The 23178-nt window shown below is 37.9% G+C and overlaps 1 protein-coding gene across 1 annotated transcript in view; it reads right to left on the bottom strand.

The window, feature by feature from the left end:
* LOC124721826 (endoribonuclease Dcr-1-like) overlaps positions 1 to 23178 on the bottom strand; it is a 293757-nt gene that overhangs the window by 134567 nt on the left and 136012 nt on the right. The window contains exon 9 of the mRNA XM_047246948.1: positions 4417 to 5479. Within this exon, the coding sequence (XP_047102904.1) occupies positions 4417 to 5479 (1063 nt within the window). The remainder of the gene's footprint in view (positions 1 to 4416; positions 5480 to 23178) is intronic.

Below are 23178 nucleotides of genomic sequence, written 5' to 3'. Positions count from 1 at the left end.
CATACATCTTGCCTCTTACTTCAGTATTGTCTTTAGACTCCAAATAAACATCTCACTATCTTTCTCGGCTACCTCCTCTCATAATTGGTCCTGTATCTTCTTCCACCACTCATGGTGGTCACACTTTATCCTATGCCAAACTATATCCTTTCACTCCTATCATGTGGGCAATGTTCTATAACTCTTGCCTATACCTCTGAAGCCCTAACCATGTATTTCAGAATGTTATCCCTACTGTGGAGGCCCTAACAAATAACACAAGTTTGTAATTTTGTAATCTAAGATACAGTGTCTTGACACCTTGCTTATGTGGCCAATCCTCTGTCCAATGCTGCTTCTTTCCTCATTCCAGTGATTTGTAAGAACAGAAGATCTTTCTTAAATAAATTAATTTGCATAACCATGTCCTCAGAAATGTGATCTGAGTCTGCCAAAACATGCTATAACATAAAGATAAAGGTAATGCCTGTGATACAAGTCTGTCAACAGACACTCAGCCTGACTGCAGGCTGTGTGTATCCCACATACTAGGATGAGACTGGGTGGCAGGCCCCTTGCCCCAGCTGCCTTCTACCCTTGAGAAAAATCGCCACTACTCATTTGGATGTCCTGGAGGCACTGGAAGGATGAAAATGCCCATCCCTATCCAGGATTGAACCTGGAAGCTCCAGGGCCACAGTCTAGTGCTCTACCCACTAGACAACCACGAGCATGCTATGGAATAAACTGTGGGGGAAAAATGTTTGAGAAGCACAACAAAGATGTAGAATGACAGACTATAAATAGTTGGTAGGTGTAACCCATGAGGAAGAAGGATTCCATGAGTATTTCTACTGTGTTCTGCATGAGCAGCACTGACCCATTACCATTTCCATAGCACTTCCCTAAATTCATTCAATGTCTACTGTGATGCTTACTTGATATGAACTTCAAAGTCTGAAGCAGCATTTTACAATTTTGCTCATAGCATCTAGTATGAAAATTCCTCTATCACTTTTCTATAACTCTCCAAATCATATTGATTCTTCAGTCCATTTTTCTTACTACCAGTTTCCTATTCCATATTGAATCTTAATATGATACAAAGATATTTAAAGAATTGTAATATGATCCAAAGCTATTTAAATGATGTGGAGGCCTCTCATCACCGGAAGATATTGTGTTCTTTCACTCTGTTCTAGGCATGATCTTGCATATGTCCATATTTAAAGAGTTCTGTCATTCAATACAACGTGTGGAAATGCTTTATTAATCATTCTGTACTTCCTTACAATACTTTTCTGTAGACAACAACATTGTCAATGAACAACCAGAAGTGCTGCTGACTTTATCGGAGAAATTGTTTATGTATATTGAGAACACTGGTACTCCTATTACACATCCTTGAGACACATGCAATATAAATTTCATTTCTGTCGAACACTGCCATGCACTATAATTTACTGGGCTATATCAAGTTAAAATTCTTCGAATTAATCACATTTTTGTTAGGATATAAGCCTGTATCTCCGTTACCACTCAATAATGTGGTAGTGTCAAACACCTTCACAAAACCTTTGAAGAGTTTATCCATCTGTTCACCTGCATATACTGTTTACAAGATATATACATGATGATTTTGGTAAATGGAGAAAAACTGCAGCCCCCTGAGAGGATAAGGTACAAAAAAAGTCTTAGGGGCATGTGGCCGGAAATGCATAGTGTGTATCATATTTATTAATTCATAATGCCTGTACAGTAAAGCATGGTACCTGACAAGATGTAATGAGGCTACCATTAGACAAGGTATTTGAAGCGGCCCCCTCATACCTCTAAGCACGTATGAACACTATGCAGCAGTGACTGATGTGCATGTTCAAAAGTGTTATCCTGCAATCTAATGGTGGCACAAGCATAATGAGTGCTTGTCATACAAATGATGAAACTCTGTTGTAAACAGTTTGCGGAGCAATTGCTGTCAGTAGGAATACTTGTCCTGATATAGTCCTGCTGCCATCTGCCATTCCACATATAAAGACCATCCTGGCCTGATTCCAGTTGGTAAACCAGGCCGTCATCTCTCAGTGCTGCACTACACGACACATGGCCACGCCAGAGTGAGTCTGCTTCAGGGCGAAGTGGATGCCCCCCAGTACTGATGTGCGAGTGTGCTGCCATTGTGTACAACGTTGCACCCTCTCTAGTGTGGGCTGTATGTCCATATGAGCTGTTTTCCTCCTTATTCTCTCAGAAATTTATTTCTACAATTTGTGTTCATTTAACAAAATCACCCTGTAAGGAGAATAAAGCCAGTTGTGTTTTACACAAATTATGTATTGCTTCTTTGAGAGAAGGTCCTCATGCAATGTCATAAGGTTTAAGTTTACATTATGCAGTAGGATTCTGCAACAGAGACACTAGGGAAACTGGCCTGTAGTTCTGTGTAACAATTACTTTATCTTTTTTATTATTAACAAAAATGACTTGTGTTCTTTGCCAGTGATACAAGATTATTCACAGCGCACGAGATTCTTGAGAAACATTAGCTCAGAGACGGCTTAATTCTGCAGCACATTTGAGGTAAAAATCTAAAAGGAAAGGCAAAGAAAGGAAACGAATTCCATCGGGGCCAGGTTCCTAGATCTATTTGAATATTCATAATTGTTTCTCAAGACCAGGAGTACTTATTTCAGAATCATTCAGTGGTGAGTTTGTAAACCATTAAAAAAGTGATACAGCAACAGAATCATCAAATATGAATATATTTTCATAGGTAGAATTTAATATTTTGTGTTTCTGTCAATTATCTTTGCTCTTAACATCAGACTTATCCACTGTACGGTAACTTTTGATCTGTTCACTGAATTGTACCATTCAACCAATGTGAGTTTTTGCAATCTTTTATTACCATTAGAAATGGAGATCAAGATCAGATAGGAGAATCTGAGGAAGTCTGTGTCATGTTTCAAAGGTATCATCCTGGTGTTTGTTTTAAGTGGTTTAGGAAGACAACAGAAAACATAAATCTGGATGACCAGAAGGAGAACTGAATTCATGTTCTCTGAATGTTTGTCACCTTTTGTCTAAATGTTCCCATTTCAGATATCTGGGGCTTGTTGCATGTAAACTTTCAAGGAGTAAATACATGAAACTTAAGTTTACCCATATTACAATGGGAAAGATATAGGTCTGTGACTATCTTAATAAAGTTTACAAACCATTATACTTTTTTCTGCTTCCATTACTTTTCAACACAGAATAATTTGACAGTTTGTATTTCAACAGCACATTTTTGAAATTCACCATGGATAAACTAATTATGGTAACAAAAGTGGCTAAAAAAAGTTAAGTTTTGTAAATAAAATGAAGTGATATTCCGAGCCAGACTTGTTGAAAGTTCCATTCCGTATGTCAGAGATGGCAAAAGCAATGTACAATAAAAACTAGGCTTGGGAATGGAATCCATCACTCTGCAGTGAAATGTGTAATGAAATGAACCAGTTGATAAGACTGCTGACAAAAAATGTTGGGACTTCGATTCTGGACCACATCCTGCACACAGCTTCAACCCACATCATGTGAATTGGTAAATACATAATTACTGAATAACGTTTATGTGAAAATGGCAGTTTTGAAAGAAGTAGATTTACTGTGGATTGAGTAACACACTTATTAACAGTCTTTGTAAGTACAAACAGAAAAAAATTGCATGTACTTGATTGACATGTGATTTATGCATAATGACAGATCTCTAATTACCTGGTTATCAACTGCATGTTAAGCTATTACTTCCATATCACAATTAATTACATATTAGCCTTTATCCATTCAAAATTCTTTGTGCCAATGCCATACTTAGCACCATATTTCATATGAACATATACAATAGTGTACAGTCCCAAATCCCTGTTGGAAATACATGAAAACAGAATTTATCTGTCATGTATGAAGAACGCAAGTTTTTAGCACATACATGCAGGATGTATTTGATCCTGGGCAACAACTTCTCTAAGCCTCTCTGATTTGAGTTATATGTTCTAATGAAATACGTTATAAACAATATGTTATACATGGTATAGGTAAGATATGAATTCACCAGACTGTGATTCCAATAAACTATGCTGAGATCATGCAAGGTTGTTCAGGGAAGTAGAGCACAGAAAGACAACACATAACTACATGTTATAGGTAACTTAGGAACTATTTCTGCTGTATAACACAAGAATCATTTCTGTGGCACTATGAAATTCATTAGAAACTGATTATCTACTAACCTTATCTCTGTAAACACAGCAAACTATACATTGCACTCAAAACATTTCTAATTTTTTCTAATGTTTCACTGCACATATGCAATTAGATGTGCAGGCAAAATCTTTCAATTTATACACAGTCTGAAACAACATAAAAAGGAAACATAATTTTGCAAAAACTAACATTTAAAAGGTGATAAAGGATCTTAGCTGTGAATTTCTTCTCAACGAACACTATGCCACAAAGTGCATCTGCGTCATCCTGCAAGGCACTTCGGAAATTTCTGCCTTGAACATCGAACTTTCCAGACCCAGGTCCAGCCTTTCGTAGTTGTTTCGATGAACGTCCTCTTCCAATCACTGCTCTGCAGGGAGTGGAAGGCTCACTCTTCTGATCATCATAGTTATCAAAATATGATTTTGTCAATGTATTATTTAAAGACACTTCACTACTCAAATTCTCACGGAAAGTGGATACGTCATTCTTTGACAGCACACTAACAACACATTCATCCACATTATTTTCTTCACTATATCCCTCATGTAAGGAAACATAAGCATGGTATTTACAGTGAATACAGTCACAATTATTGATATGCAAAGTTCTTAATAAGCTCACAGGAGACAGTTTATTTAGTTCAACATGACACAAACTTTCTGAACTGGAATGCAAGCTCCTCCTACACGAATTCCAAACATTTCTTAACACGCTGGCTATTGAAAATTGTTCACTAACAATCTTCAGAGTACTACCATTCATGTGGACATGCTTTCCGTGAATGTCTTCATCCCCACAGGGCCGTAGAGAACAGTTGTATATGCAAACTGGAAATGAACGATGCTTTATAAAACAGTTCATGCTGTTATTATCATATATGTGATTGGACATTCTTTGGCATTCAGCTGTATCACATATACTGAAGGGTAAGTCTTTGCATTTCACATGATTCTGAATTTTGATTGCATCAACACTTGGCGAAAAGTTTAGTGACAGGAGTAAAGATCTGTCATAACTTAATACAGAAATAGTTTCTTCTGGAAATTCTCTGTTTTTAATCACACCACAACATTCAGGAACAGTGCATATTTTAGTGTCTTTTACAGACTGATTTTCTTCTCTAACACAAAGACATCGGACAGGTTTAAACTGCTTGATGATTTCTAAGAGACGAAGTACTTTTGGTGAAGAAAACTTTAGTATCTTTTCTTTTTCAGGGAGGCCCTTAAAGTAATCATCACATACAGCCCTGAAACAGAACAACAAAGCATTGCAATCACAAAATATTGACATCAGAAATTATAATGATTAATGTGACTGGTGTATTGTTTACATAGTCATGTTGCATTTTTTGCAGATTTTGTTTGAGATGTTGTATAGCATACAACTTTTACGTTAGAATGTTGTGACAATGAGCACTATGAAAATCATACCGGCTACAAGCTTAATTTGTATGTCGCTTTTTAATTTTAATTTCTGCTTGGATGAGGTGGTGGTGGTGGTTAGTGTTTAACGTCCCGTCGACAACGAGGTCATTAGAGACGGAGCGCAAGCTCGGGTTAGGGAAGGATTGGGAAGGAAATCGGCCGTGCCCTTTCAAAGGAACCATCCCGGCATTTGCCTGAAACGATTTAGGAAAAACACGGAAAACCTAAATCAGGATGGCCGGAGACGGGATTGAACCGTCGTCCTCCCGAATGCGAGTCCAGTGTGCTAACCACTGCGCCACCTCGCTCGGTGCTGCTTGGATGAAAAGAGCTCTGTAATCACCAAACGAACCCTAGGAAGGTGTCATTGCTTTTTCACCAACTGAATGCAAGGATCTTTTGTAATATGGATTGTGCTAATACTTTGTAAAAATCAATCAATCAATCAATCAATCAATCTCTCTCTCTCTCTCTCTCTCTCTCTCTCTCTCTCTCTCTCTCTCTCTCTTCTCTCTCTCTTCTCTCTCTCCACTTTTCCTTGCTTACTTTGAGTTTCAACATGGTGTACTTTGGAATATAGGAGTTTCAAAAAGATTTCGCATATTCTAGTTTCATACACTACAACACTTAAACTTTCCTAACGGAAAAAAGGTAATAACTCTCCCATAAATTTATTATGAAAAAATAAATTTGGGTCATTTCTTAAGCAGGATAAAATCTGAGCACCATATTCTCCTGCCATAAAAATGCTGATACCTACTTACTACAATTTTTCAATTTGAAAATGTCTTTTGAGACCATGAGGTACCAGATGAAAATACTGGCCTTTTGTGCTGGCATCAGGTCTAAACTCTCTGTCCAGCTCATGCCTTTATCTGCATCTACTAAGGTATATGCATATCAAACATAAATACTAGTCACAGGAAAATAATGCAACCAAATAAGGTGTCCACACTGGCTCAAAATTCCAAGGGACAATGGTGAACAAACTTCAAGAATGAAAACATGAGAAGAGATTTCAAAACAAAGACATAAATCCTAACATTTGTGAACAATGATTTGCATGCCCACAGACAAAGCTATCCGAGGACAATTGTGTTAACTAATGGAGCATGTCCCTCAATAAGCATGACAATTGTATGAGTGAATTATTCAGCTGAAAAAAAGAAATGCAAAGTTGAAGAAATAACTGGAAAGATCAGTGGAGTTGTGTCAATGGCACCTGAGATCACAAATACACAAAAACCCAAACATAGTATTGACTAGACTGTGCAAAAGAAAGGATTAATTGCATTCAATGAAAAATAAATTAATTAAATTAAAAGAAAAATGTAAAAACTGACAAATATTTCTTAAACTGGGGACTTGAGAAAGGGAAGAAACCAAGTTACTTTAGTATGAATAACAAAGCTTTCATTGACAGAGGAAGTCACTTCTAATAAGGGCACCAAATGAATCGTTTAAATTGTGAGCATCCTGAGAAAAAAAGACTTTATTAATATATATGATGCTCTTGGCAACATATGAGTGGTATATATAATTTAATAAAGAGTCCTTATTTTTGTAGTATGCTATAATGGAAGAAATTGAGGAAAAGTAACTATTACACTTCACTTCAATAGAGACCACAGACATATGAGGAAGTTGACCATCTTTTGAACTGGGTCTGAAAATGCGAACTATGTGAAGCTCGGAAAGAAATAACTGTATATTGAAATAACTCCAACTTCCAGTTACCTTAATCACAGGAGCATTTACAAGTAATTAACATAAGAAAATGTTTGTGCACTTTACATGGCAGCCAAGATTACTCCATAAAATGTGTGAAGAACGCACTTAATATAAAATCCATTAAAACATGCCTAATGATGAACTGTGGCTTGCCACGTAAAATCTGATTCAAAAGACTGACAATGCAAATTCATACTGAGCAGCAAACGGTAAAAAATATTTGACATTAAACAAGTAAGTGGCACACTTACACAAGGATATAGATAATGCTGCAAGACAGGCCAATGAGAAATTTTTAAGACAAACATGTTACCCGTTGACTCTAGGTATTTCTCATCAGCTGAAGAGAAATTTTGGGATTTGTGATAATTAAGGACTAAATACCATGGACCATTATGAAAATGACCATGGTTCATAATCTCACTAACTTCAATCATAAATGATTCGCAATGATAATAGGTTCATGCAACTAAATACCATGTGTAACTGGATTGTTGCATACTAGATGAGAAAACTGGTAAGGAAAAGTAGTATGATATTACCTGTCTACAGGAACCACATGCATTCCAAGGCAGGCTAACTAACTGGCCAGGTAGTTTGTAGACCATCACAGAAGAGAGCACCGAATGACTGCCATAACTGTTATCAAGAGAGACATGTGAGCCCCATTTGTGTGAGCATTTGCTCATTAGCAAACAACTGAGCACTAATAAAGAAATTCTATCTGCAGTTTATATGTATTTTCAGTATGAGAACAGTATAAATTACACTTTCAACAAAATGGTTGGGACAGCATAAGCTTGGAATGGGAAGTGAGCAATGAGCAAGAATATAAAATTGTGCATATGGCACAAGAACACTCCTAACAAAAAAAAACAAAGTTAACTGGCATAAAATAACAATAACAGCTACACCACAAACAATGGTTGGAAATTTATAAATTAAGCAAAATGGTACTGGTGCCAAAAACCAGACTGCAGTTACCCTATCTAACAAAATGCTATTCACGCATTTCACTGTATTATAATACAAAATCTTGAGGAAGCAAACACAATGTACTTCAAGTTTCGAGGAATGTTTTGGAGAGACTGAAAAGAAATGCAAACCCATGTGGCAATATGTTTCTGCAATGTACAGTTCACATACATCAATGTTCATGAAAATTGCATCACCCAGAAGGATACATGTGACTGAAATGAATGTTGTACCACAGACTAGGAAAATGACAATACAGAAATTATTTGCATTACTAAAGTGTACAGTTCTCTGGCTGCGTACCCAAAATAGTTTGGAGCTCTTGCCTGTTACAATCAGGACCTCTAAATATGGTAGCATAGAAACAAAGAGTGTCTGGATGCGTAATTTTCCTCCATATGGCTTGTATGTGAGTCATTTAAGCTTTAATGGTGGTTGCTGAATGATGATGTCCAGCTACATCCCAGAAAAAATAAATTAGTAGTAAAGGAGACCACTCAACAAGTAGCAGAAGCATTGAGTCATTGGCAGGGAAGCAAAATAGAGAACTGTGCAAGCTTTGAGGAGAAAGGTGACCATTCTCTAAATAACAGAAGTGTTGAGTGATCAACAGGCACACTCAAAAGAGAATAACAACTTTGCTAGCATTTGGAAGAAATCCTATGAAGAGCTACGGTACAAATACAAGGTGTGTGTGTGTGTGTGTGTGTGTGTGTGTGGTGTGTGTGTGTGTGTGTTTTGGGAAAGACAAGTGTATTTGTACTCTAGCTCTTCACAGGATTTCTTCCAAAAGCTGGCAAAGTTTTAATTCTCTTTTGAGCATGCCTGTTGGTGACAACATTTCTGTTATTTATTGAGTGGTCATCTTTACTCCAAAACTATTTACATTCTGCAAAAATTTCCCGTATTATAGATACATTCCAGAAAAGTCTGACACACAACACAGGCCAGGTAAACAGAAGCATTGATAGTCTTTGAAGAATGCTCTGCCCTGCTGAAAAACTGCATGTGGGAAACCCTAAAAAATGGATAGCACCCCAGACCCTACAATTTCCTTCATGTAGTGTATTTTTACTCAGATTGTCCTTAAATTCAAGAATCAAGACCCAACACTGTATCTAATGGTGCCCTAAACTATCACACATAGTACAGCAAACAATAATTGCAGATAGACCCACACCAGTTGCAGTGTTGCAAAAATAGCTGTATGGTCCATTACTGAGATGAAGACAAGATGGTCATTGTGTTGTCACAATGAATGGTCCAGTATCCACATGTGGCTGCATACAGCCTTCCTCCTGTATCTTTTATCAGAAAGAGTAAATTTAAAAACTCTATTCTAAAAAACTCACAGAATATTCAGATATAGGTGCAATCAATCATACCAACACTGACAGTGTCATTTGAGAATACATTAAAATCAGATGTAACTACTAACAGCAGTTAAAATATCAAATCATTAATGCCACTTATGAATTGAAGCTGATGATAAAATGACTAGGTTCATTAAAAACAATTTTCACATAATATCTTTACACAAATTATCATTTATTGAAGAAAAAAAGTGGAACAAAATACACCTACTGGAATGATCTTGTTATCCTCTGCAGGGCACGAAATGAAGCTTAATTTATGCGAACTTATAAATGATGTTAGTCACATATATGGTGCAGCAATTCTGTTGAGCCTTTACTGAAACTCATGAACCTGTACAGTGTTAATGATCAAATGTCTTCTCAATGCACACACATGTGAAATGTGTAGAATCCAAGCTTGCTTCGTTAGTGCAGAAGTGAAAGAGTGGCACCAAGTAGTGAGTACAGGTATGCTGGGGACGCGTCCTACTACTACATGTCCCTACATCATGTATCCTCCACAAACAACCCTAACGTGTGTGGTAAGGGATGGTGTGAGTATCACTTTCATTTCATTCTTTCTTGTTCAATTTATGTATGGTGTGTGGGAAAAATGGTTGTCAGCAATCCTCCAGATGGGCTCAAATTTCTCTGATTTTCCTGTCACAGTCATTTCAGAACATGTATGAGGGAAGAAGTGATAAGTCAAATAACTCTCTTTGAGAGATAGGCTATTGGCACTTTCTAGGTGTAAATTAGATTGGAGTTTTTGTTTCCAAAGTGCAGTGGCTTTTCACTGTGTCTTACAATGGCTAAAACAGGACGTGTTCTAATACATGAAGAGATGAAAAAATCTCACTGAAAATGTAAGTAAGTACTTAAAAACACAAGCATCTGCACAGATGACTTTGTCAAATGATTCAAAACAGTGTAGCAGAGGCACTTGGCTCCTTGGACTTGGTCTGCGATACTGGGCAGAGACTGAAGTTACAAGAATAAAAACAGTATGAATTATTGTGCTGTTTTGTAGAAACAGTTTTAATGAAGCGATCAGGTAGCTATCATAAGATTGTTTTAAAAGAATAATAAATGTAATAATTTTAAGCTTTCAATGCCTCTGCTAGTTATTACTCAAATGCATTTAGTTCTGTGGTATTCTATAGATGGGTAAGAAGAAGCAAACATATGGATCAACAATTTTAAAACCTGCTGCAAATTCCCCTCTAAGTAATGCCAACATATCAGCAAAGTCTGAAAATTATATTTATCAGACTGGAAAAGTACGCCATTTGGAAGTGTACAGTACATATAAAAGACAATGAGCTGAGTCACCTGGAAATTGTCAAAGGTGAAAAAGGTGCAAATTGAGTGACTTCATAATTTGCAAATATTTAGGAGCAGCAAACAATTTTTAAATAAATATCATCAGTAATATTCTCTTATCTAATATTGTTCTCTGAGATCAAACAAAACCAATACAATGAGCCAAAATGTAACAATGTGTTTGACTACCTGTTGCCATCATACATTATCTTTTGCAAATTCCAATAACATGTATACCTACTTGCAGTCTTTTATTGTTTTTCACACATAATTTGAAACAGAATTTGTATAGCTGAAAGACCATAGAGAGCCTTCTTCATGTAAGACATCACTTTCTCTTTAGCTGGTTCTTTTAAAGCAGAAACTCCATAACTTTTAGGATGTAGTGATCTATTTATCACTTTGTCAGAGTAGCCACTCCTTCTAACAGTAATTCTTAAATGATTGAGTTCATCCTTTATACACTGCGACTCACAGATTCTTTTACCACCATCCACCAACATTTTAATCACTCCTCTTTTCTGCTTGGGATGGTGATCAGAATTTCTGTGGAGCTATCTGCCCATATATGTGGGCTTTCAGTAGAGTTTGTGCTCTGGAGTTCCACTGCAAAAATGAAATTTGATCTCCTTTTTGTTTTTCCATTGCAAAATTTACATTAGAATTAATATTATTAACAAAATTTTGAAATTTACTGAGTTTGGTTTCTCCATGAGGCCATGTAAGGAAAGTGTTATCAATGTATCTAAGTCAACTTGTAGGTTCCTTCTTGGTAGTCCACATAAAAATTTGCTACAACTGCACTGAGTATGTTCCCTAAAGGCAACTCATATGTTTGCTCATAGAATTAGTTGGTTCATTAAAAATAAGTTGATGTGAGACACTGTTTAAAGAGATTTGCATTTGCGAAAATATAGTCTAACTGTGGCACCACATCATTCAGAGGACCCATGGTAAACAGTGATATAATATAAAAACTGACCATAATATTGCCACCAGCTATGTGGAGTAGCCATTAGCATCTTTGGCTGGCATGACGTATCATCAGTTCAAACCTAACCACTAGCACATATTTTTTTATTTAGTATTTATCACTTATAGAAGGTTCTTCAAATTTCTTATATTTGTAGTGTCTGCATATCCTTGAATATGCAATGCACCCTCAGTAAAGCAGGCAGTTTTGTTCTGTCCGTACATGCCTGTCCTTAATGAACATGCTTTCTGAATTGGACTTGACTGTGGTTATAGCATGTCATCATTTGGTGGAGAGCAAGGAACTTCAAAACATCTACATCAGCAAGGCTCCATTTAAGCAATATCAAAGCCATCACTTATATGGACAGGAACTGGAATACAAGTAGCATGTTGTCCCCAATGTCCTAATTTTCAGGAGACCAGTAGATTCTTAGCAAATGTGTAGTTTTATATGGATGGACCAGTCTAGCAGTGGTCTGATAACAATGAAGGAAGATAAGCTTAATAGTTGGGACAAATTCCTGGCCAAACTGAAGAAAAACAATAGGTAATAATTAGCAGCATGCCTGTTTAGTGGTAGAACAATTGAAGAACACGGGCCAACATTATGAAGAAATGACACAGTCTTACAGACAGAATATTCTAGTGGTACACCACATTGTGAACCCAAATATAAAAGGTGCAGACAAAACATCACAACTGACAGGAGTCACACAAGATACATACCAAACTCTTCTGGAAAAATATGTCGCAACAGGGGTGTAAACTAGCTCACATCCATAGTGGGATACTAAAAGTGCACCCTGGATAATGCTAAATGAGCGACAGAATGTCAAATCAAACACCTTTCAGCTGTCTAAATTTCCAAACTGTTATTTTATTGGATTATCAGTTTTGGAGATACATTATGTCACCTTCAGGCGCCTGTGTACAGACAGCAACGGTAACAGTATGAAATAGATAACAAAGGGAGTGGTGCAAGTCATATATACAGTTGTAATATGTAATAACATAACAATACCAAACTGTACAGAAAGTTACATCAAAGTTACTGATAAATTAGGAATAAAGTACAAAAACAGATGCACACTGTATTAAGATAAACTAGGGAGCAAAGTATCATGATGTAATATTAATGCAATGCTCGTGAAACAACTGGAGTGAAATAATATAAGTTGTATACTGATAAGCACAGATTGAAGGTAAAACATTTGATTACATGTTGTCATATACTAGTAAAAATTAAACCAATTACTGGAGGTCAACCCCATAGCTATCTTTATCATCATGTTCCATACAAGTAATAACTAATGAAATTTGAATATAAAGTTACATCAGTGCATGAGGATATTTTCCTTCTGTCATTGCAATTACAAAAATGCACGATTTTTTTCACCAGACGCATTTTGATTTATTGAGGTAAAGCATCATCAGTGGTCTGTAAATAAGCTAGTTACATTTTGATTTGTTTTTAGATCAAAAAACAGTATGTTAAGAATATGCTGATTTGTAATTACGGTGATTTTTCGGCTGATTTCTCACTTATATCAGTAATGCCATCTGCTAGCACATCATTGTTTTTCTGTGTTAGACACTGATAATTTTGGTCCAATTTTTAGATTTTCTGCAGCACTATGCATTTCTTGTGCTTTTTCCCAACACACTTTTATGCAGACCACTGTATTCTGTCTGTTTTTGTACTTCAGGTATGTGTTGTTGTTTGTGGTTTGTAGAGTTGCCAACATAGCCTTTTCACTACTTTGTCTTTGACCTACAACATCTTTAAAAAAATTAGATTATTGTATGTGTATAATTCTATTTAGTTATGTTTCTGTGTATTTATGTACTATTTTTTATTTATTTTTTGCTTTTTTAGGAGAGCGGGAAACCATGATGAGTGGACATAGGCATACAGCAGTGTGATGGAGTGCGAGTTAGAGGAGGAGAGGAGCGAGAAATGAAATGAAACAGTGTGTGAGGGAGGGGAGGGGGGTTGTGGGGAAGTGGGAGGGGATGAAGGATGGAAAAGGCTCTTCTTTTTCATGTAATTTCATCAGTTATTCTATATAGTGTCTGGTTTCCAATATCAGACCATTTAAATATGGTACATATCATTCAACATTTGTGGCTCATCTAAAAGATCATCATCATGAACCAAGCAATATTGGAAACAATATGAAAATTATCCAAAGCATTAACACAAAACAAACAGTTGCTCAATGACCAAGTAAATATTGGAAACCAGACTCTATATAGAATAACTGATGCAATTACATGAAAAAGAAGAGCCTTTTCCTTCCTTCATCCCCTCCCACTCTCCCACAGCCCCCCTCCCCCTCCCTCACTCACTGTTTAATTTCACTTCTCGCTCCTCACCTTCTCCTCTAACTCGCACTAAATCACACTGCTATATACTTATGTCAACTCATCATGGTTTCCCCCTCTCCTAAAAAAATAAATAAAATAAAAAATAGTACATAAATAAACAAAAACATAACTAAATAGAATTAAACACTTACAATAATATAATTTTTTTAATAAAATGTTGTAGGTCAAAGACAAAGTAGTGAAAAGGTTATGTTGGCAACACTACAAAACACGAACAACAACACATACTTGAAGTACAAAAACAAACAGAATACAGTGGCCTGCATCAAAGTGTGTTGGGAAAAACACAAGAAATGCAGAGTGCTGCAAAAAAATCTAAACATTAGACCAAAATTATCAGTGTCTAACACAGAAGAACAATGATGTGCTAGCAGATGGCATTACCCAATGTAAGTGAGAAATCAGCCAAAAAATTAGCATAAGTACAAATCAACGTATTCTTAACATACTGTTTTTTGATCTAAAAGCAAATCAAAATGTAAATAACTCAACTACAGACCCCTGATGATGCTTTACCTCAATGAAGCAAAATGCATCTGGTAAAAAAAAAAAAAAAAAAAAAAAAAAAAAAAAAAAAAAACAAACAAACATGTTTGTAATTGCAACGACTGAAGAAAGATACCCTCATGAATTGATGTAACTTAATATTCCAACTTTATTCGTTATTATTAGTATATGGAACATGATGATAAGAGATAGTTATGGGATTGACCTCCAGTAAGTGGTTTATGTTTTGCTAGTATATGACAGCACATAATCAAATGTTTTACCTTCAATCCGTGCTTATATTATTTCATCCAGTTGTTTCATGGGCATTGCATTGGCATTACACCGTGATTACCTAGGCATAACATGCAATATTGATCTCTGTTTAGTAGATACTTTTTTACAATTATATGAGATATGTAGATATGTATTTTGCTCCCTAGTTTATGTTAATACATTTTGCAATTGTTCATTTATTTCATTCCTTAATTTATCTGTAACTTTGCTGTAACTTCCTGTACAGTTTTAATATTATTATGGTATCACATGTTACCACTGTATATATGACTTGCACGACCCCCTTTTGTATCTATTTCATATTGTTATCATTGTTGTCTGTACACAGGGGCCTCAAGATGGCGAACTATATTGCCAAAATTGGCAGCCCAATAAAATAAGTCTGAAAATTAAGACAGCTGAAAGATGTTTGATTTACATTCTGTACTGAATAGCTGAGGTGTCTGAAAAGATGGACATACAGAGACTAAATGATCTAGAACGAATCAGCAGCCAGTCCAAATATTGAATTTGCTTGCTACAAACATGAACACAAATCAAAATCAAAAGACCTTAAAAAATGAACCTTTTCACAGGACCAAATGATTAACAGACTAGCCCTTCAGTCCAAGTATGCCATTTAAACACAGGAGGCATTAGCCGAGCTGCAAGTGAGCACCTATCTAAACTCGTTGTTGATGATGATACTGACACTGTTCTAATCCACAGAACACATTCTCCAACAATGGAAGACCTGCATAAAAGAAGTAGGATCCATGGCTATGATATTATGGGTGCTACAAATCACAGTGTGTACAGTGTTGAAACCTATGAAGGGAGCTATAACTAGCGTTCTCACCTCATTTCGACAAACACTGAAAATGAGATCCATTATGCCTCAATACAAATGGAGGAGACCACTATAAATAATATTTACAAGCCACCAAATGTGCAGTGGCCACTGGATGTTCTGCCGATTATTCCCCATCCACTGATAGTCACCATGGTCATTCGAACTATGCATCTGACAATGAATGCAGAATTGCACTCAACAACTGGGCAGAAAATGAAAATATATATCTTGTTTATGATGTCACGGGTTTGGGAACGTTCAGATCAGCCATTTGGCAAAGATATTACAATCTGGATCTCTGCTTTGTATCCCAGCACTGCAGAGGGTACCCATTGCCTACATCCAGAGAAGTCATACCTAATTCCCCACACATCCAACACAGGCCAGTTATCCTTCATATGGGGCTCTCTGTCCCAGTAGTGAGATCTGTACCGCGACTGAGATAGAATTTCAGCAGGGCTGATTGGAGGAGTTTTGCCAACCACCAAGTTAAGTATATTTGTTTTATTCCACCAGAACCTAAAACTACCCTTAATTTGTCATGGCCGTTCTTACTGTTGCTAAAAGGTTTATCCTCGTGGATGCAGAAAAGCATATATGCCAGGGTAGAATGAACATTGCAAACAATTTTATGAACAATATAGTGAAACTGGTGACAGCAATATTGCAGCAGACCTCCTCCAAAGTCTTGACACTGCTAAAAAGAGTATGATGGTGTGAGACAGTAGAAATTGTCAAACATTAAAGTAGAAAGGCATGGAGGCTTCTGCATAAGCTTGGCAGAGACTCCAATAAGCCTGGTCACAATAGTAGTAATTCAGGTAGCCAAATTGCTAACCATATACCTGAAACATTCTAAATCATCCCATGGCAAACACCATACTTCCAAAATAAAATATGAGAACTTGCCTCTCTAAAAGCTCACAGCCCAAACTAATTCAATTTCTCTTCACCATTTACACTGACTGAATTGGATGAGGCCATGAAACAAACTAAATAAGGTAAAGCACCTGGTCTGGATAATATACACCTGGAATTTCTGATAAACATGGGTAATGGTGGAAAAAATGGCTGGTCTGCTTCTTCTGCAACATTCCAGATAATAGATCACTGCCCAACGGGTTAAGAGAAGGAAAATAGTGGAAATTTTGAAACCAGGTACACTAGCTGACCACTCAAAAGTTTCAGACCAATTTCCCTTTCGTGTTGTACTTATAAACTCTCTGAGAAGAGGCTCATTTATAACAGAATTAGCAGTTTCGTTCTGGAACATATCTCAGCTGAACAAGCAGGTTTCAGGCCACACAGAAGTTGCTGCTACAAGATATTGGCCCTAACAACTTTCATAGAAGATGATTTCCAAGAATATGTGAAGACATCTGTCACGTTCGTAGTCCTCACCGCAGCATGTGACAAAGTCTGGAGAGAAGGGATGATACACAAATTACTGAAAACAATCTGATGCGGAAAAACTGTAACTCTCACCAACACCATGATAAACAATAGATATTTCTGCGTTTACTTGGGAGAAAATGTGAGCAAGGAGAGGAAATTAAGTAATGGTCCACCACAGGGCCCCATCTTAGCCCCTCTATTACTCAACCTATATAGGTTGTTACAAAAAGGTACGACCAAACTTTCAGGAAACATTCCTCACACACAAATAAAGAAAAGATGTTATGTGGACATGTGTCCGGAAACGCTTAATTTCCATGTTAGAGCTCATTTTAGGTTTGTCAGTATGTACTGTACTTCCTCGATTCACTGCCAGTTGGCCCAATTGAAGGAAGGTAATGTTGACTTCAGTGCTTGTGTTGACATGTGACTCATTGCTCTACAGTACTAGCATCAAGCACATCAGTACATAGCATCAACAGGTTAGTGTTCATCACGAACATGGTTTTGCAGTCAGTGCAATGTTTACAAATGCGGAGTTGGCAGATGCCCATTTGATGTATGGATTAGCAAGGGGCAATAGCCGTAGCGTGGTACGTTTGTATCGAGACAGATTTCCAGAATGAAGGTGTCCCAACAGGAAGGCGTTCGAAGCAACTGATTGGCGTCTTAGGGAGCACGGAATGTTCCAGCCTATGATTCGCGACTGGGGAAGACCCAGAATGATGAGGACACCTGCAATGGTCGAGGCAATTATTCGTGCAGTTGACGATAACCCTAATGTCAGAGTCAGAGAAGTTGCTGCTGTACAAGGTAACGTTGACCATGTCACTGTATGGAGAGTACTACAGGAGAACCAGTTGTTTCCATACCATGTACAGCGTGTGCAGGCACTATCAGCAGCTGATTGGCCTCCACGGGTACACTTCTGCGAATGGTTCATCCAACAATGTGTCAATCCTCATTTCAGTGCAAATGTTCTCTTTACGGATGAGGCTTCATTCCAACATGATCAAATTGTAAATTTTCACAATCAACATGTGTGGGCTGACGAGCATCCGCACGCAATTGTGCGATCACATCATCAACACAGATTTTCTGTGAACGTATGGGCAGGCATTGTTGGTGATGTCTTGATTGGGCCACCTACGCTCAATGGAGCACATTATCACGATTTCATACGGGATACTCTACCTGTGCTGCTAGAACATGTGCCTTTACAAGTACGACACAACATGTGGTTCATGCACGATGGAGCTCCTGCACATTTCAGTCGAAGTGTTCGTATGCTTCTCAACAACAGATTCGGTGACCGATGAATTGGTAGAGGCGGACCAATTACATGGCCTCCACGCTCTCCTGACCTTAACCCTCATGACTTTCATTTATGGGGGCATTTGAAAGTTCTTGTCTACGCATCCCCGGTACCAAATGTAGAGACTCTTCGTGCTCGTATTGTGGACGGCTGTGATACAATACGCCATTCTCCAGGGCTGCATCAGCGCATAAGGAACGGAGGGTGGATGTATGTATCACCGCTAACAGAGGACATTTTTAACATTTCCTGTAACAAAGTGTTTGAAGTCATGCCGGTACGTTCTGTTGCTGTGTGTTTCGATTCCATGATTAATGTGATTTGAAGAGAAGTAATAAAATGAGCTCTAACATGGAAAGTAAGCGGAACCGGACACATGTCCACATAACATATTTTCTTTCTTTGTGTGTGAGGAATGTTTCCTGAAAGTCTGGCCGTACCTTTTTGTAACACCCTGTATATCTCCGATTCCCCAATATCAGGTCAACAAAATTCTTCTCCGCAGATAGTACTCTTGCTTGTAGAACCAAAGATCTTGGACAAGCGGAAGCAATTCTCACAGAAGATCTAGCTGTTATGAGCTCCTATTTTAGAAAGTGGTGACTTCAATTCAGTACAAGTAAAACTGAAGTATGTACATTAGATCTGAACAACAAACAAGGTAACAGAAACACTTTTTGCCATCACAAGTATTCCAAGTGCCATGTGTTACCCTTGACAGCACCCTTTCATATAGAAAGTATCTTGAAAATATCACTGCCAAAACAAAAACTCTTAACAATATTAATCAAAAAATGTGTGGAATGACATGGAGAGTTTCAGCAGATAACTTACGCACATCATCCATTGCACTGGCCTTCTCAGCTGCTGAGTATTGTGTCCCAGTGTGGCTGAACACCTGCCACACCAACTTGATTGACAGCCAGTTGAACCACGCTACATGGTTAATAACTGGGACGAACCGACCAACACTGATTTATTGGCTTCCTCTGCTGAGCAACAAATATCCACCTGCAATTGGTACAAGCGAGGCCTTGCTTGGAGACTACCACAAGTTACAAGAGAATCTGGCATTCTCTATACAGGAAGACATATCAAGTCTACAACGAAACAGACACCATTCATGAAACCCACCATTATGACAAGCAGAACATCTAGATGGCAGTAATATCAAGGTGAGAGACCTGTAGGATCAGAACTGTCACCTAATTGAAAATCCTGAAGAGCACGAGTGGAACCAAAAGTATAACTGTGATATTGCTGGCACAAAACGCAACAGGAAATTGTGGGTCAAATTGAACAGAGCTCGCATTGGATGTGGTTGATGTGCAGATTCACTTTACGAATGGGGTGCTACAGAGTTTCTGGTTAGTGACTGTGGGGCTCCAACGTACTTTTTAAATAGCATTCTAAAACTCTGGAAAAAACGAATACGGTGATACAACAGTCTTTAATGTTGGCGTATCAAAGAAATCTGCTAACATTGAAAGGTAAGCAGGCCAGTATTAGCTACTGCAGTATATACACGGCCAAGTGAGGCTTTCCAGCAATATATGCACCTCCGATTACTGTTGTTGTTGTGGTCATCAGTCCTGAGACTGGTTTGATGCTGCTATCCATGCTACTCTATTATTATACAGTTAGAAATGAATGCCCCCTTGCATTCCTAACAGGGGAGTTAGAGCGACCTCATGAAAGCTGATGACACGGCTGTTATATGGATTAGGAACCTGGAGTCTGACATCTAGTTACTTTTATATGTAGTTTTTTCTTTCTGTACTCTTGTTATATACATATACTAATACTATATACCTGCATTTTTACACTGCATTTGAGCCATATAAACAAACAAATAAATAAAGTAACAAAAACAGAGGAATTCATCAAATCGTGTCACTGCATTGAGGAAATGAAACAGAAAAGAGTTGGACAAAAGAGGTATGACCAATTCGCAAATACGATCCCTATGGCACTTATGGAAGACCATCGTGACCTCACCTCATCAGGTAGTAAAAAAGATACAGCAGTTTATGACAGATAGAAATGTCAGATTGATACACAAGAGAGAGAGCAGCCATCAATGTCAACCCCAAACATCAGGCAACATCAATGTTGAAGAAGAGGTGTGTTGATCTTTAGCAACAATCTTCGCCACTACTCTGTGAGGGTACAGCATCCATACATGTAATGAGAACAATGTAACTGCTGACACGAACAGTGCTTCGTAGCATGCTCGACAAACAAAGAGGCAGTACATTGCAGACTTCGGTGAGTCACAAGCAAATTATGATGCAAAGACTGTTTTGCAACCATCAAACAACCCAGTATCCAACCAGCACAAGTACAACCAACTCCTCCGCCAAGTAGAATGCGCAGGAGAAGAAAAGATCCTTGGAGGACAGAGAACAACACAATGGCGACTTTCCACTGTGGATGTTGTATGCCACTGCAGAGAAAGGAGATGAGTGGTCAATAACTATTAGGTCACAAGAAGTAAACCATCATAACAGTGGTATTCACACCAGCTGACTGCAGATGTATGTAGTTGACCTGTGGGACAAAGCCCATGGCCAAACCGAGGATGCGGTCACTCCCAAACACACTGCGGCTCTCTCCATTGCCGTACAGAGATACCAGCCACTGGCCTAGCTGCTGAATTCAGGAAAACTAAGCAAGGCAACGATCTGTGGAGTTGAGGCCACCACGGATGAAAGTCCTCCATGGACTACAGTTACCTAGATGTCGGGAAATCTCATTAAAGATCCCTCTGTCTGGGTGCTAATCAATTTGGAGGCTTCTTTATCTGCTACAATGAACATTTATTTTTGCCATCTAAAAAAGACTACAGTCTGTGATAAGAAAGTGATTCTGCTGAAGGTCACAAATGGGAAATACATCCAGGAATATGTATTCCAAGAATAACTATCAATGACAGAACACAGCCCTTCAAATTTGTTTTCACATAATATAGACATAAATTTATTCCGAGATGGGACTTCTTGCAGGCATCACAAGCAGTGATAAAGACTGTGGAAGATCAGAGCTCCAGATTGATGAAACTATTCCAACAGGCACACACAACAGAGATTGCTCTGGAAGGGTGTTTGGCATTGAAGATGATGTTACCCCACCATCATCAATGAGTTGATTTTGTGTCGTCAGTCCAGACACTAATTTTATCTATGAAACTTTTGTAAACTGTGAAAAGCTACTGAGGCTCATAAAAGACTACAACACAAACACGATAGAGTGCCTTGTAGTTGTTTGGGCCACCAACAAATTCCAGCTGTATTTATTTGGCAAACTATTCACTGTTATGAAGGACCACCAGTCTCTTTGCTGACTGACTAGCTTCAAGGATTCATCAGGTCGACTGGTGAGGTAGGCACAGAGGCTTCAGGAGTATGACATCACAGTAGTATAAAAAAGCATACACAAACACAAGGGCACAAACTGCCTTCCAAGAATTCTTTGGCAGAACACAGAAGCATGGACCAAATCTCTGTCATGCATTAAATGACGTTACTGCTGAGAGAGGGATGACATAGCATGCCGAAAACCATAGAAGTATTAAAGGACAAAGAACAAATCAAAGGATAGTTCCAATTAATAAACAGAGCACTGTGTAAGAGGAGCTATGACGTAATGGGGCAGAAATGGTTGCTCATCATCGCAGCTCATCTATGGCCAGCTATCCTGAAGTATTTCCATGACACTTCTTCAACATCTAGTCACATTGGATTCGTGAGGACTCTAGACACAATCAGACAAAGGTATCACTTATCAGGTTTCTACCAATCTGTTAGGTAGTATGTGAGCCACCATTAGGAATGCCAGTAATGTAAGTACGCGCCACAAATACCACTGTGGCATGTGATGCTAGTTCTGCATGTAGCAGTGCCATTCTGCCAGATTGGAATCAACCTCTTTGGGAGACTTCCTAAGTTGACAAAAGGGAATCCAGGATTGCCACAGGTTTCCCCAAGTGAAACTCCCTGATTTCCAGACAAGTTGCAGCATTTTTCCCTGACAAATTTTGAGATCTCAAGGGTAAGTAAAGACGTAAGTTGACAAAAAATGTAAGGACGACTGTATTTCTAAATGTGTGAGTAAAAATGGTAAGTACTAAAATCTACATCTTTTGTAATGAACTGTTTTTAGATGGTGTATGTCTTTCATTAAGATCACTGATGTTATTTTATTTCAATAAAACAAAACACATTTGGTGACAAAAATACACATTTTGTTGGAGTCGCAAGACAGATTTAAAATACCATCACTGATTTCACAAACCACCTCAGAAAAATGTAGGCCTCTTGAAAGAAGTGTATAAGACTGGGAAGAGTTGTGTAAACGAATACTACAGGTGACCACCAATAAAATGTTAGTTCTACTATGTTTGTTATTGTCGGGTATTACCCATTGTGTTATGTCTCATTTTACAGGTAA

Source organism: Schistocerca piceifrons, chromosome X (assembly GCF_021461385.2).
Source record: "Schistocerca piceifrons isolate TAMUIC-IGC-003096 chromosome X, iqSchPice1.1, whole genome shotgun sequence".
NCBI classification, from domain to species: Eukaryota; Metazoa; Arthropoda; class Insecta; order Orthoptera; family Acrididae; genus Schistocerca; species Schistocerca piceifrons.
This window is presented reverse-complemented; position numbering and strand designations above follow the sequence as displayed.